At 39.8% G+C, this 13,128-nt stretch overlaps 2 protein-coding genes across 2 annotated transcripts; both read right to left on the bottom strand.

Moving 5' to 3' along the window:
- Window positions 1-219: 219 nt before the first annotated feature.
- LOC116034760 (bile salt-activated lipase-like) lies at window positions 220-6,825 on the bottom strand. The gene is made up of 11 exons (XM_031277478.2): window positions 6,102-6,825; window positions 5,172-5,319; window positions 4,907-5,026; window positions 4,587-4,784; window positions 4,285-4,415; window positions 3,781-3,888; window positions 2,535-2,649; window positions 1,711-1,897; window positions 1,357-1,560; window positions 608-817; window positions 220-480 (listed from the first exon to the last, which is right to left on the bottom strand). Exons 1-11 carry the CDS (start codon window positions 6,162-6,164, stop codon window positions 300-302), a joined length of 1,665 nt encoding a protein of 554 aa, XP_031133338.1. The 5' UTR covers window positions 6,165-6,825; the 3' UTR covers window positions 220-299.
- A 1,474-nt stretch (window positions 6,826-8,299) lies between these two features.
- Window positions 8,300-12,855, bottom strand: LOC116034756 (bile salt-activated lipase-like). The gene is made up of 11 exons (XM_031277475.2): window positions 12,752-12,855; window positions 12,187-12,334; window positions 11,828-11,947; window positions 11,547-11,744; window positions 11,278-11,408; window positions 11,067-11,174; window positions 10,816-10,930; window positions 9,879-10,065; window positions 9,533-9,736; window positions 8,694-8,903; window positions 8,300-8,584 (listed from the first exon to the last, which is right to left on the bottom strand). The coding sequence occupies exons 1-11, from the start codon at window positions 12,815-12,817 to the stop codon at window positions 8,404-8,406; spliced, it is 1,668 nt and encodes a 555-aa protein (XP_031133335.1). The 5' UTR covers window positions 12,818-12,855; the 3' UTR covers window positions 8,300-8,403.
- Between the last annotated feature and the right edge of the window lie 273 nt (window positions 12,856-13,128).

Here is a 13,128-nt window from a genome sequence, read left to right as displayed (position 1 = left end):
TAAGCTTTAATTTTTGGGATGTTGAATTGAGGGCTGATGGCTGCAGTATGTTGAGGTCTTCATATGACGTGGGTGGGAGATTGTGTCACGTCTTATCATTTATTTATTATGAGACAAACTCTTTTGCTGACTCATTAAACATCCACTGGTGATGAAGGCTACCCCTTTAGGTAGGTATTCAAGTTGAACCATTTATACAAAAAAAGCCCCTGACAGATCTATTTTTAACTCATAAGGTTTATTGTACACACTCTTTTATTTGTATATTTGGTGTGTTTTAAATGAAAAAAAAAAATGCATCACTGAGCATGTGATGGGAGGCTGGGAAGGGTGCTGGTCCAAAGGTGGACAAAACGCTGCCTCATTTCCTGTCCAATGGAGCTCTCATTCATCTTAGCATTGATGTCCAGGAACTTCTGTCCAGTGATGGTGAATTCAGGCCAAGTCACAGGCACCTTTAGGTTTCCTTTGTTTGGGTTTCTGTAAAAAAATAAAAAATAAAAAAAAAGTAGAGGAAGATGTGAAAGTATCCATTAGTTTTGTAGTAAAATAATCCTCAAGCTGTTCAAAATGTTACAAAGTTGCACATGCATGCAAAGTGTTTTACCCAGTTCTGGCGAAGTTAGTCCAGTAGGCAATAATATAGCCAGACAGGTCTCTCTGTCTGTCCCCATAAGCCTTTGGCGTGGTAAAGGGTTTGCCAAACACGTACTGCAGGTCATCAGCGTGATCGGCGCCCACCCAGTCATGGTAGGGTTTGCCTGGTCCAGCCAATAAACTGGGCTCAGACAGCAGGTAGGAGTAGGTACGGCCAGACCTGTTAAAGACCATCACTGTGTGTTTATAGTCTGTATATGTCCGGCATTACAATTGGCAACAACCTGATTATGCCAGTCACAAACTTTGCCCTTACCGTTCAAAGGCACAAAAGAAAAAAAACAATCTTGTGTATAAAAAGTGTATTTTAAAAATTCCTTAATGTTAAAGGGAAATATGTCTTATTTCAACCTGGACCCTATTTTCCCATGCATGTGTGTCTAAGTGACTAATGTGAACAAAAACCTTTGAAAATGGTCTAGTATTGAGCGAGAGCGCTGTAACTAACAGCCGCAAACCGGGCTACAATGTTATCCTATGGGGCAATAGCAACCATCAACTTAGGTCCACTAAAAGTGCTGTTTTTGCAACAGACAGGCTCAGACTGGTATTCTAAGTGTCTGACCACATTATGGAAAGATGGCAAAGTCTCATTCTGAAATATCGCAAGTTGAGGTTTCAATGAAAGTCTGCCGTTCTATCTTTAAAATGGCAACTACAAGATATTTGAAGGCAAAGAAATCAAGCAGTTGGCCTCACTTGGCATTAGCTGCATGCTGGAAGATGGCAGTCTGTATAGGAACCAGGAAGAGGTAGTCTGTCCCAATATCCACAGCAGTTGTCTTAATGGTGGTCTGGGTGGGTGTTGATCCCCAGTTGGACGAGTATTCGGCAAAGGCAATCTCCAAACCAGCTTGCCCTGTCTCTTTGGTATAAGCAGCAAGGAGCCTCTTTACGTCTTCTCTGCAGGGGAAAATAAGGTAGGGAGCTCTGTTAAGGAAAGGACTCTGCCACTCTGCTGTCTTTGGCCTCCAAATTTCTTCTTTCGCTTTCATTGTTTAACTTTTAAAGCTGTGGGCCAACAAAACATCTCTGAAGACGGATCAGCCTTACACTATAGTGTCTTGATTCTTGTCACCAAGGGAAGGAATGTCCTTCGAGGTGAACAGATGTCCATCCATGTTATTAACCCCTGCAAGGTAATCCATTTCAGCGGCGTTGTGAAACAAGTTGCCAGGCTGATCAGGGAGGAAGTCTCCATCAACAACAGGAGACAGAGACAGGTTGTTCACACCGGGATCTGAGAGAAATTGGCATATAATCATATATTGGTAGTTTGTATGTAAAGCATGTTTAGCTCAGTTGTAGCTCAAAACTACTGTGCAATTGTACTGCGATAAGTTTATTTTGTACTTTATGATGGATTATGAAATCCAAATGTCATAAGAGCATGGATTACTGAATGTGCCTACTGGGCACACCTGCAAAATGGGACTTGAAGAGACACATACAGACTATAAAGAGATGCAAAACAGCTGACAGGAGACACAAAGAGACTCACGACTATGATAAGAGGCAAAGAGACACAAAGCAACTACAAAGAGGCTCAAAATAACCACAAAGAGACACACAATAACTACAAACAGTCACAAAACAACTCCAAAGAGATGCTAAATGACTACAAAGAGGGGCATAACAGCCACAGACCAAAAAATAACAAGACAACGAAAACAATTAACAAAGTGACACAAATGTATGACACAAATGTCAGGGGCCTATTGTCTCATAATAGGCCCATGCTTAAAGGCACCCTACAACTAACTACAACGGAACAATTTTCAGAATTTGTGAATATTGGTTATGTATATGTATTCATTTTATTTATATATATATATATATATTCTAAATAAAGTAGTTTGACAGAAAATAATGCTTACAGTCTGGGGAGCCTGGTACGATGATGGGAGTAGCCATGACGAGAGCCACAGCGTCAGTTGATTTCAGACAGGCCTCCATCCTGTCATCAGTGGGGCAGCCCACAGTCTCTGCAACCTGAACACATGGGAATAAAGCAGGTTTTAAGTAGACTGGCAGAATGCCTGATCTCAGCTAAACTAAGTGCTTCAGCTCTCCACCACTGATAACAAAACAGCGAGTGAGTCAGCGAGTGGTGGTAGAAAAGGCTGCTATTAGTTAACAACAAACACAACGGTGTAAATATCAGCAGTTTATGCAAAAGTAACCATAGTGTGCTAAAGCCACCAATCTTGTGACAGACTGATTACTGAATGATAAACTGGTACAGGCCAAATCTTAGTCAATGAAGCACTGACAGTGCCTAAATTATTCAAGCCCTGTGGAAGTTTTCAAATGTAGATTTGATGTTGCTTTTTTTTTTTCCGCGGTGATCCAGAATGAAAATCTGCGGAATTTAGCCGACTGTTTTTCTGCTTGGGGACGAGATGTGTTACATTCTGAGTTTTTTTAATTTATTTTTTAGTTTATTTTTTTTATATTGCAGAAAATCTACAAAAATTCTGCGTAGTTCTACGTCCAAAGATTCTGTGTGACCTGCTTATTCATAGAAAAAGGCCAGGAACATGAAATTTCCACACGGCGTGAACACTTTTTATTGGCACTGATATTTGTGGTAAATGACAATGAAATGAATGAGCGCTCTGTCTGGTCTCTTTGATAAGTTGGCCTGTTGCACACGGATCACAATAGCATCGCTTAGCAAGTTAGTCAACCTATTTAGCTACAAAGCTAATAAAAAAAAAAAGACATTCACTGCATGTCATTGTTCATGTAGCAATGTATACATAATTTTAATATTGAACGTATGTAACATAGTAAAGATTCAATATATCAACAGACGTTATTTATATCTAACTTCCAATACCTAATACCAGGTTTGGATGTGAAACTATTGTATTAGTAAGAATCTCTACAATCTACTGAGGACAAAAGAAGGATTAACATTGTCATCATTTAATGAGAAAGTGGAGCAATTGTTTAAAAAATTGGAATTTAAGATTAGATAAGCCTTTTATTGATCCCCAGAGGGGAAATTCAAGTGTATTTGAATCCTATTATGAATATAAATTACCCTATAAATGTAAAAGTAGGACTTTTTTCCTGTCAGCAGTGTAGATGGCTCGATGATATGTGACAATGACATACCTCCTCTGCCACCTTGCGGGGGTTCCTGTTCAGTGCCCAGGGGCAGAAGGCAACCCCGCTCTGGGAGATGGCTCTCTTGAACAGCCCTTTGTTGTGGGGGGAGAGAGTCTGTGTAAGAAGACATACACGGAATATACAATTATTAATTGTAGTTGGATTTATTTTGCCTATTTGCATGTTTAGCAGGTAACTTTTGTAAAAATAAACTTCTGTAATATTTGCTGTCTGTCACGATATAGTGACAGTTAAGACAAACTGGTACTTTCTTCACTTGCAATCTTTTAAATTGACAAACATCATTCGTGTAATTAATGGTTCAATTCAAATGGGATCAAAAAATGATTTACATTGCAGCCCGGTTCGCAGCTGCCGGTTACAGCGCTCTCAATACTGGACCGATTTCAAGGATTGCTGTTCACAATAGTCATTTAGACACAAACGCATAGGAAAATGGGGTCCAGGTTGAAAAATACAGGACACTAAGCCAAAACCTAACCCTTTCACCTGGAAGCTGACACTAGCTCCACCTGCAGACTCTCCAAAGATGGTGATGTTGTCAGGGTCTCCTCCAAACGAGCGGATGTTCCTGTTCACCCAGGCGATGGCGGCATGCTGGTCCCAAAGGCCATAGTTTCCTGAAGTGGTGACACATTTTTGAGTCAAAAGCATTTTAATACAGACAAATCTGCTGACACACAGGCATCCACAATGCTTTTTCTACCCCACGTTATTTCAGTAATTGAATGTAAAGAACACATCGAGGCTGATAGGAGGTAGAAGAACCAATTTCCATCCACTGCCCTTACCAGGTAAGCGAGAGTCCCCTGTACTGAGGAAGCCCAGGGTGCCCACACGGTATCCCACAGACACCACAATAACATTGCCCTTGTCTGCAATTTCCTGACCGCTGTACAGATAATTGGTGAGAAAATTTGGCCCCATAGAACCACCGACAATGAAGCCTCCTCCGTACAACCAAATCATGACGGGGAGATTTGATGACACTTTGGGTGAAAAAGAGAAACAATTTAATTTTTGGGGGGTATTTTAGGTATTTTAAGTACAACTACTACATCAATGACTCTCACATCCATAAAAAGAAGAAAACAAAGACATAAAGCCATACCATTCTGGCCGTGAGGAACCCATATGTTGAGGTAGAGGCAGTCTTCACTACCAAAACTTGAAGTCTGGAGCATGCTGATCTGAAGACATCTCTGAGCAAACTTTGTTGCCTTCAGTATACCTGCAGATGAAAGAATATTGGATCATTTCTTTGCAGTGATGATTTTGCAATTGAAGTGAGATTTCTACACAGATGTTTCAGATATCTAAACAAATGATGCATTTAAATGTTCAGCTCTGTTTGGTCAGATTGGGTGGGAACGCACCATCCCAGCCAGGGTGAGGTTTGGGTTTCTCAAATGTTCCAGGTTTGGCAGCGAAGGGAATTCCTTTGAAAACATCTACGGAGCGGAAAAGACCGAGGCGGATATTCTGGCCCTGAACACCGCCACCTTCTGTTTGCACAACGCCCAGCTAGAGACACAGTCAGAAAAGAGCTTTCAACTTCAATGACAGCATAAAACAGTATTGCCTAAAAAGGAAAAAAAAGCAAATACAACAGTAAATTGTGACATCGTAAAAAAAGATATTATAGTGCATAGTGTGTACATTAAAGACCTATATTGAAAAAATTTGAACATATCCTTTAGCCCAGGGGTCACCAACACAGTGCCCGCAGGCACCAGGTAGCCCCCAAGGACCACATGAGTAGCCCTCAGACCTGTTCTAAAAATGAAAATTGAATATTGATATTATCTGTTTCCCACCTTGTTAAGTCATTGTTGATAATTATTGATAATGAGAAATCATTAACGTGATCAGTATCTTCACATAGATGACTATCATTAATCATTAATAATAATATATAACTAAAGGCAAACTGAGAAAATTTGTTATTTTAGAAGAGTATCAAACTGGTAGCCCTTCGTATGACTCAGTACCCATGAAGTAGCTCTCAGTTTCAAAAAGGTTGGTGACCCCTGCTTTAGCCTATTTCCCCCTTGATGCATTATAAAATGTTATGAGAATAATTTCATAATGTTGTTGCTTGTCATTGTACACAGAATGTGCTTTTGAGAAATCGCATTTTTGCAACATTGTTAGAATTTCCCACGTGAGAAATTTGACAGGGATGAAGTGAACTATTTATAAGTGAAGGCAGACACAATTATAACAATTATCACATCCCATCAGTTACAGATTTACTCCATGCAAATTGTGTATGCTTTCAATTACAATTATTGAAACAGACTTACAGAGGCTGCTGCGGCCGTTCCCAGAGACAAAACAACAGCAAACAGAACCTTCAGTTTCTCCATGGCTGTCCAGAAACCAGTGAATGCCTCACCAGGCCCTTCTGCAAGTGAATGAAAGGTATGCGTAGCTGTTTACATGTGCTATATAACCTCTTATAACCCCTACTGTCACCCTGTGGCAATGATTGGACTAAACCTCTGATGGGAAACAGCCTGGTGTAAATCATGCCATCTGCTGAGTGAAGCAAGATATGACAATCAACACTCAATGCCAGAGGTCAACACAGAAGTAGATACACATTTTACAAGGCTATAAGAATGTGGTTTTCTTCTTTGATATTAGGAGTAAAATGTTGATCATACAGTACAGTGTAGATGTCCACATACTGAGGCCAATTAACACATGGACGAGAGAAAGCCCAGCAGTTCTTCGTAAGGTGGCTATGAAGTATATGCTTCTGTTGACTCACAAAAACAGGTGGAACAATTCACAGATTAGTTAACACACAGTTTGAGATTAGATAAAACTTCAGAAATAACCACGCACATCTGAAGTGCACCTATTGGTTAAATGTATTTGACCTAGATTTTTACAAGCCACCCTGTCACAACACAGACGCTTCTCCGTCGATAGATATTATAAACACTGTAGGACAAAATACAACATAAAACAGGAGAATTTGGAACAGGATTGGGAAATCCCTATATACGTACAATTCTCACATTGAGGATGTATGCGTTTTACTGTTGTTTTTTTAATTACAAATAAACATTTAAATTTTCAATAACATTTTGCACATTTGTATACTGTAAGTAATATGCACAACCAACTTCAGTAATACTTTTGTACACCATAAATGTCTTGTATTGGTGGCTATATGAGATAATTATTAGTGTTTTAGTGAATAAAACTTAATGTGGGCATTGACTTCCTACTGTTGGGATATTGGTGTGTTCAATTAGTAATAGTTTTAAGTATAACAACAGGCTACTGAACAGTTCCTTTATGCCAGTAACTGTATAATTCACAAAAGTTTGTTATTTTCTGTTTCTCCTGGGTTTAACATGGTTAAAAGGCAGACAAATCTAATTGCATTCACAGAGACAATTTTATGTGTCGACAATAAGTCGAGGGCACTTTTAATAAAAACTCTTCTACTAGACTTCCTCTAGTATTTCCAGAATTGCTGACAAAAACAAACCACTTGTGGCAGGACTTTAGTTGGTGATGTTAACAAGCTGTTTGCAGTTAATTTTCTAACTGCTCAGGATATATATTTAGCTTCTAACTACATCTAGCTAGCTCTACTTATTTTCTGAGTTTTAGCAGTCAGCAGACAGGTTAATGTTAGCGGTCTAGCTATGCTGGCTTTGAAATGTGTTAAATTGCTGTTAGCTGGCTGTCCCAACCTAGTTATTTTATCATATATTACAAATAAAACAAAGTTAAATTCCTGTTCCTTGTATGAAATTATGTGTAACAGAAGAAAATAACTAATCCACGATTGGAGCAAGAACAAACGGCAATAAGTTAGCTTATTTAGCTTCGTTAGCTATAGCATAAGTTAGCCAACATAAGTCAAACTTGCATAACCTTCACTTAATCTTCTTGATAATCTCAATTATTTGTCTTGAGTAAATTAAAAACAGCCTCCCCTTTTTTTTCTTTGTCAAGTGTCCATGTCATAACAGTGATAACAACCTCTAAAGGCCTCATTTTGAAACTTTTCTGTCCTGATTCAGAAAACTAGCTAATGTATTTGGTGAAGACAGCTATTAATTTGCTTCGTAGAAATCTTCAACTCTGCCTCGTCCTATTTTCCTGTATCACGTCACCTTGTTGTGCATTGACAAGCATTTATAATCTTGCTTAAATCAGACTACCTGTAATTAGTGTTAGCTAATGCAGGTGAACTGGTAACATGGCAGTGCAGTCTGAATATCAATAAAATAAATCAATCATTTTTTGTTTATTCTGTATTGCGAAGTTAACATATATTTCTGCACCACCAGTGATGTTTTGAATCATTAAATAAGATCTATACCAAAACTGTATTCACTTTGCATCTGTTATCATTCAAAAACCAAAGAAACCAAATACCCAGGTTCCATGCAAAGTGAATATGTTTAGCACTACATATTCTATTTAGAAAGGCCTAACACATAAAAAATAAAAAACAAATAAAACCAAGGAAATATAATTTGTATTTGTCATCAATTTATTTTTCATGAAGCAATACTAATTTAATACCTCAGGTCTATAGGTCCACATTTCAGGTGTACAGGTGGTTGCACACAGTCTTTACTCTGAGAAGGATATGGGAAGGTTGGGTAGGACGCTAGACCAGAAATGCACATAACGCATTCTCATCTTCTGTCCTACATAGTTCTTGTTCATCTTAGAATTGATCTCCAGGTACTGGTGTTCAGTGCTGGTGAATCTAGGCCAGGTAACGGGCACGCTCTCTCCTTTGTTAGGGTCCCTGTGGACATAACCAGAGAAAAGGACATATGAATTGAGGCAGTTTTAGTTTTCTATTTCAATGTCTGATTCCGGTTGGTTTTATTTCTGTGATTCTCCTATGTTTATACCCAGTTTTGGCGAAGTTGGTCCAGTAGGCGATCATGTAGCCAGAGACGTCACGGTGGCGAGGCCAGTACCCCAGTGGTGTGGAGAAAGGCTTTCCGAACACGTACTGCAGGTCATCAGCGTGGTCGGCTCCCATCCAGCTGGGGTAGGGCCTACCAATGCCACCCATACGGTTGGGCTGAGAGAAGAGGTACGAGTAGGTACGGCCAGTTCTTTGGTAAGACAAGGGGAGAAAAGCTATGACTACACCAAACGGGGCTAAATAAATAAAAAAAAAATTCTTTTCAATGGTAAATAAGGTGAATTAATTAACTGATACATAAAAAGCCATTTAAAAGTAATTAACTTAATTTGTATTTAAATTATATGTAATAGAATGATCATTCCGTTTTACCATATTATGCCATTTAATCATTAGAAAAATAAAGTTAAACTGCTGAATAAAATGATTTTTAAGCCTATATAAAAAATGTTTTCCTAATTCTATTAATTCATGTATCAAACTGTCACACTTCAATTACTTTTGGCTTCTGTTTTACAGTTTGATTTCAATTCATCCACACTTAAGAAGCTAACGTGACACACTAAAAACCCCACAAGGAAATAAAGGAACTCATTTGTCAAAACCGCAAAAGGTGATCAAACGTTTTCCCTTTGATGAATTACTTCCAAGCAAGTTTAAAGCATCTTTACAGTAATTCTCCTAGCTTACTACGGTTGCCACCCTTGAGGTAAAGAAAAGTTACGTCCTGGTTTTATCCCGCGCCTTCTTAAGCAAAGTGTGGTACAAAAGGGCAAATAAACTGACAGCAACATCTGTACAGCAAGATCTTATTCTCACGTGGCGTTGGCAGCATGAAGGTAGAGGGCAGCCTGAGTAGGAACCAGGAAGATGTAGTCTGTTCCAATCTCCACAACGGTTTTCTTGATGGTCTCCTTGCTGGGGTTTGAGCCCCAGTTTAAGGTGTATGTAGAGTAAGCGTTGTCCAAACCAGCCTGGCCCTTCTCCTTAGTGTAAGAAGCCAGGAGCCTCTTTACATCGTCACTGCAATCAGGAAGGTTTGAAAATGAGGTCTGATAAAACACCATAGCAACACACTTAACAAAAGTAAAGTGTTGCTCTTGGTAGATCCATTCACAACTGCCCTTTTTTCAAGTTACACTGTGATCAAATGGCTTAAACTCACATAGGGGTGTCCAACAGGGGGGAGTTGACTGAAGGAACATCTAAACCAGTAAACAGGTGTCCATCCATGTCGTTGACTCCAGCGATGTAGTCAACGGCAGCCGCATTGTGGAACAGTTTGGAAGGCTCATCCGGCAGGAAGTCCCCATCAATCACAGGAGACAGGAACAGGTTCCATACAATTGGGTCTGACAGAGACAGACACAACCAGACACTTACTATGTACAGTACTGTCTGTTTTATAACTGGCATTTTAATTTCCCATATGCTGTATCTGCTATTGGTCTGAAAAGAACAAGCTAGAGGAATTTAGCCTTGCGTGGCACTTGTGCACCCACAGTAATTTGGTAATTTATGCTTTATTTATGTACATGAATCTAAACTCTTAATATGAAAGGAATGGAAGCGCCAATCAATCAAAATTGTTTGGTTAAAACACATCAGTGCCATCAAAATCCACTACAGTATGGGGAGCATTTAAACTGATGTGCACTGCAGAATTGACACGCATGTTGACGGTCAGTCAGCCATTGGGTGTAGTCTTTGCAGTTGGTTCAAGCACAAATTTTAGAAGACATTTTTAGGCAGTGTGAGGCCACTTTCTGTTTGAGGTCAGCTTGGTGTGTTAGGCCAACACTCACTAGCCAAATGTCCATCCAAATATAGATACATTTTTAAACTAATATCGGAAATCTGCAAAAGAAAATGCTAATTAATATGTGTTTCTATCCACTACTGTTATGTGAACATAAGGAGTTGAGGACATTGAGGTAAATATAATCTAATAAATATATCCTGTAGCAGCACAATTCCTCCAGTGGTGCCATTAAACAATTGCAGAACAAGATTACTTTTTCAACACTACATTCCTCTGGTAGAAAGCACCACAATGTCTAAAATGAAAATGTAAACGTGGTTATGTGGAGTGCAGTCCTTACGATCGGGTGAGCTGGACAGACTGAGAGAGCCAGCCAACGTAAGGAGAGCAGGATCAGTCATCTTCAAACAGGCAGCCATGTTTTGATCTGTGGGGCAGTTGACCTTCAGAGCAACCTGGGGAGAGGGTTTTTAGGGTTTCTTTAATTGTTTTTCAGCCCTGGTGTTATATACACAGTTAAATTAACTATTCCAAAAAAGTGTTAAAAGTTCCATAGAAGAGATAAAACATGTCAGAGAAGCTGTTGTGTACCTCCTCAGCGAACCTGCGTGGGTTCTTATTAATACCCCATGGGCAAAGGGCGACACCGCTCTGGGAGATGGCTCTCTTGAACAGCCCTTTGTTGTGGGGAGTGAGAGTCTGTGGGCAGATCATTTTCTTTTACTTTTATATAGTGTGTATATATATCATCAATCTATCATCTCACACAATGAGTTAGACACCTAGAAAAAAAGCTTCTCACCTGGAAGCTGACACTAGCTCCACCTGCAGACTCTCCAAAGATGGTGATGTTGTCAGGGTCTCCTCCAAACGAGCGGATGTTCCTGTTCACCCAGGCGATGGCGGCATGCTGGTCCCAAAGGCCATAGTTTCCTGAAGTGGCTCAAACATTTCACTCAATCACGGCAGAAATTACTTATTTAATGGAACATTTTATAAAAATGGGAGGCAGGCCAACATTTTCTAGGTTGAATTTTGTCACTGTTGTGAAAGAAAGAAACTGGCACCTACCGGGTAAGTCAGAGTCTCCAGTGCTCAGGAAGCCCATAGTGCCCACACGGTATCCCAGTGTCACCACAATAACATTTCCTCTGTCTGCAATCTCCTGCCCGCTGTACAGATAGTTGTCCAGGAAGTTAGCACCCATCGAGCCCCCAGCCAGGAAGCCTCCCCCATAGATCCAGACCATGACCGGCAAACCAGTGGACACTAGGAGACAGAGAAAATGAGAGCCAGTTGTAGAGTGTAGATCTAATATGGAGGACTCTCTGTAGGCTTCTCTCAGTCTTTACCTTTGCGGCCGTGAGGAACCCAGATGTTAAGATAAAGACAGTCCTCACTGCCTCTGGTGTCAGACATCAAGAGATTCACCTGAATGCATCTCTGCCTGTACTCAGTGGCCTTCAGAATACCTGATTAGAGACACACACAAGTGTAAGAGCAGGGTAGGACTTGGGCAATGATGTATGTTTTCATGACACATTACGTAAACCTTTTCAATTCAATAGTTAAAAGAGAAGGGAGGGGGGGCAGAAGTGACTGACGGAGCTATGATTGCTAAAGTAGCAAACTTTGTGGTGTGAATTATAGTTTGTATTTTTGGATCTAGATGTAAAATCCAGTCATTGATATGTTAAATCAGACTACTCACCGTCCCAGCCAGGGTGACGCTTTGGTTTCTCAAACCTTCCAGGGATGTCAGCAAAGGGAATCCCCTTGAAGACGTCCATGCGACGGAATAAGCCAATACGAATGTTTTTACCCTCCACCATACCTCCCTCTGTGTACACCACCCCGAGCTACAGGAAATCAAGCACAAAGAAATGCAAGAAGATTGACTGGAAATGGTAGGAAGGTAATTTTTTTGACATACAACTACAGCAAAGAAATGTAGCATGTTGCATTTAGATTTGTATTCTCAGTTTCCTTTTGGCATGTTTTGGGGGCAAAAAAAAATCAAATGTCATGCAACACTAGCAATTTAAAGAATGCTTTGTTACAAATGAAATAGTTAGAAATTTGATGTGACACAGACGTAGGAAGACTTTTGATCAAATGCAATACAATATACCCATCAGTGATTGACGGCTCAATCATATTTTCTTAATTAAGAATAGAAGCTTAATTTATGGACGTATCTCACTTTTTAACTACTGAATGGAGAATATTAACACATGGTTATTTGGATACACTAAAATAACATTTGTGATACTTACAGAGGCCGCAGAGACCGTCTCCAGAAACACGGCAACAGCTACCAAAATCCCCAGCTTCACCATCATGACCACTCTGTGACAATCAGGTTGGTCGTCACCCAGACTTTTATAAAGGAGACCCCTCCCCTAAACCACTTCTGACCAGTGTTCAGTCAGTGGGCCTGCTTTTTCCACTATTACATAACACATCATTTTTAAACCACCTTGTGTCAACAGCACTTTCCTCAATACTTCACATGGATGACCTCAAACAACTTCATCAAAATAACACGTGGTGATCAAACAAAAATGTAGGCGGATTTTTATGGCTTGTAAACATGGGAGATACGTTTTCAGTGGACATTGGGAGTAGGAAAAGTGCATATGTTTGACAAAAA

The sequence above is a fragment of the Sander lucioperca genome, chromosome 14, assembly GCF_008315115.2.
Source record: "Sander lucioperca isolate FBNREF2018 chromosome 14, SLUC_FBN_1.2, whole genome shotgun sequence".
Taxonomy (NCBI): domain Eukaryota; kingdom Metazoa; phylum Chordata; class Actinopteri; order Perciformes; family Percidae; genus Sander; species Sander lucioperca.
Note: the sequence above shows the minus strand (reverse complement) of the source record. Positions and strands in the feature narration are given on the sequence as shown.

Coding starts and splice junctions, on each gene's coding strand:
- LOC116034760 (XM_031277478.2), bottom strand. CDS start 6,164: ATGGAGAAACTGAAGGTTCTGTTTGCTGTTGTTTTGTCTCTGGGAACG. Junction 4,416..4,586: donor AGGGGACTCTCGCTTACCTG/GTAAGGGCAGTG, acceptor TCACCACTTCAG/GAAACTATGGCCTTTGGGAC. Junction 3,889..4,284: donor GAGCTAGTGTCAGCTTCCAG/GTGAAAGGGTTA, acceptor CTTCTTACACAG/ACTCTCTCCCCCCACAACAA.
- LOC116034756 (XM_031277475.2), bottom strand. CDS start 12,817: ATGATGGTGAAGCTGGGGATTTTGGTAGCTGTTGCCGTGTTTCTGGAG. Junction 12,335..12,751: donor AGACGGTCTCTGCGGCCTCT/GTAAGTATCACA, acceptor GATTTCCTGTAG/CTCGGGGTGGTGTACACAGA. Junction 10,931..11,066: donor CACGCAGGTTCGCTGAGGAG/GTACACAACAGC, acceptor CCCTCTCCCCAG/GTTGCTCTGAAGGTCAACTG.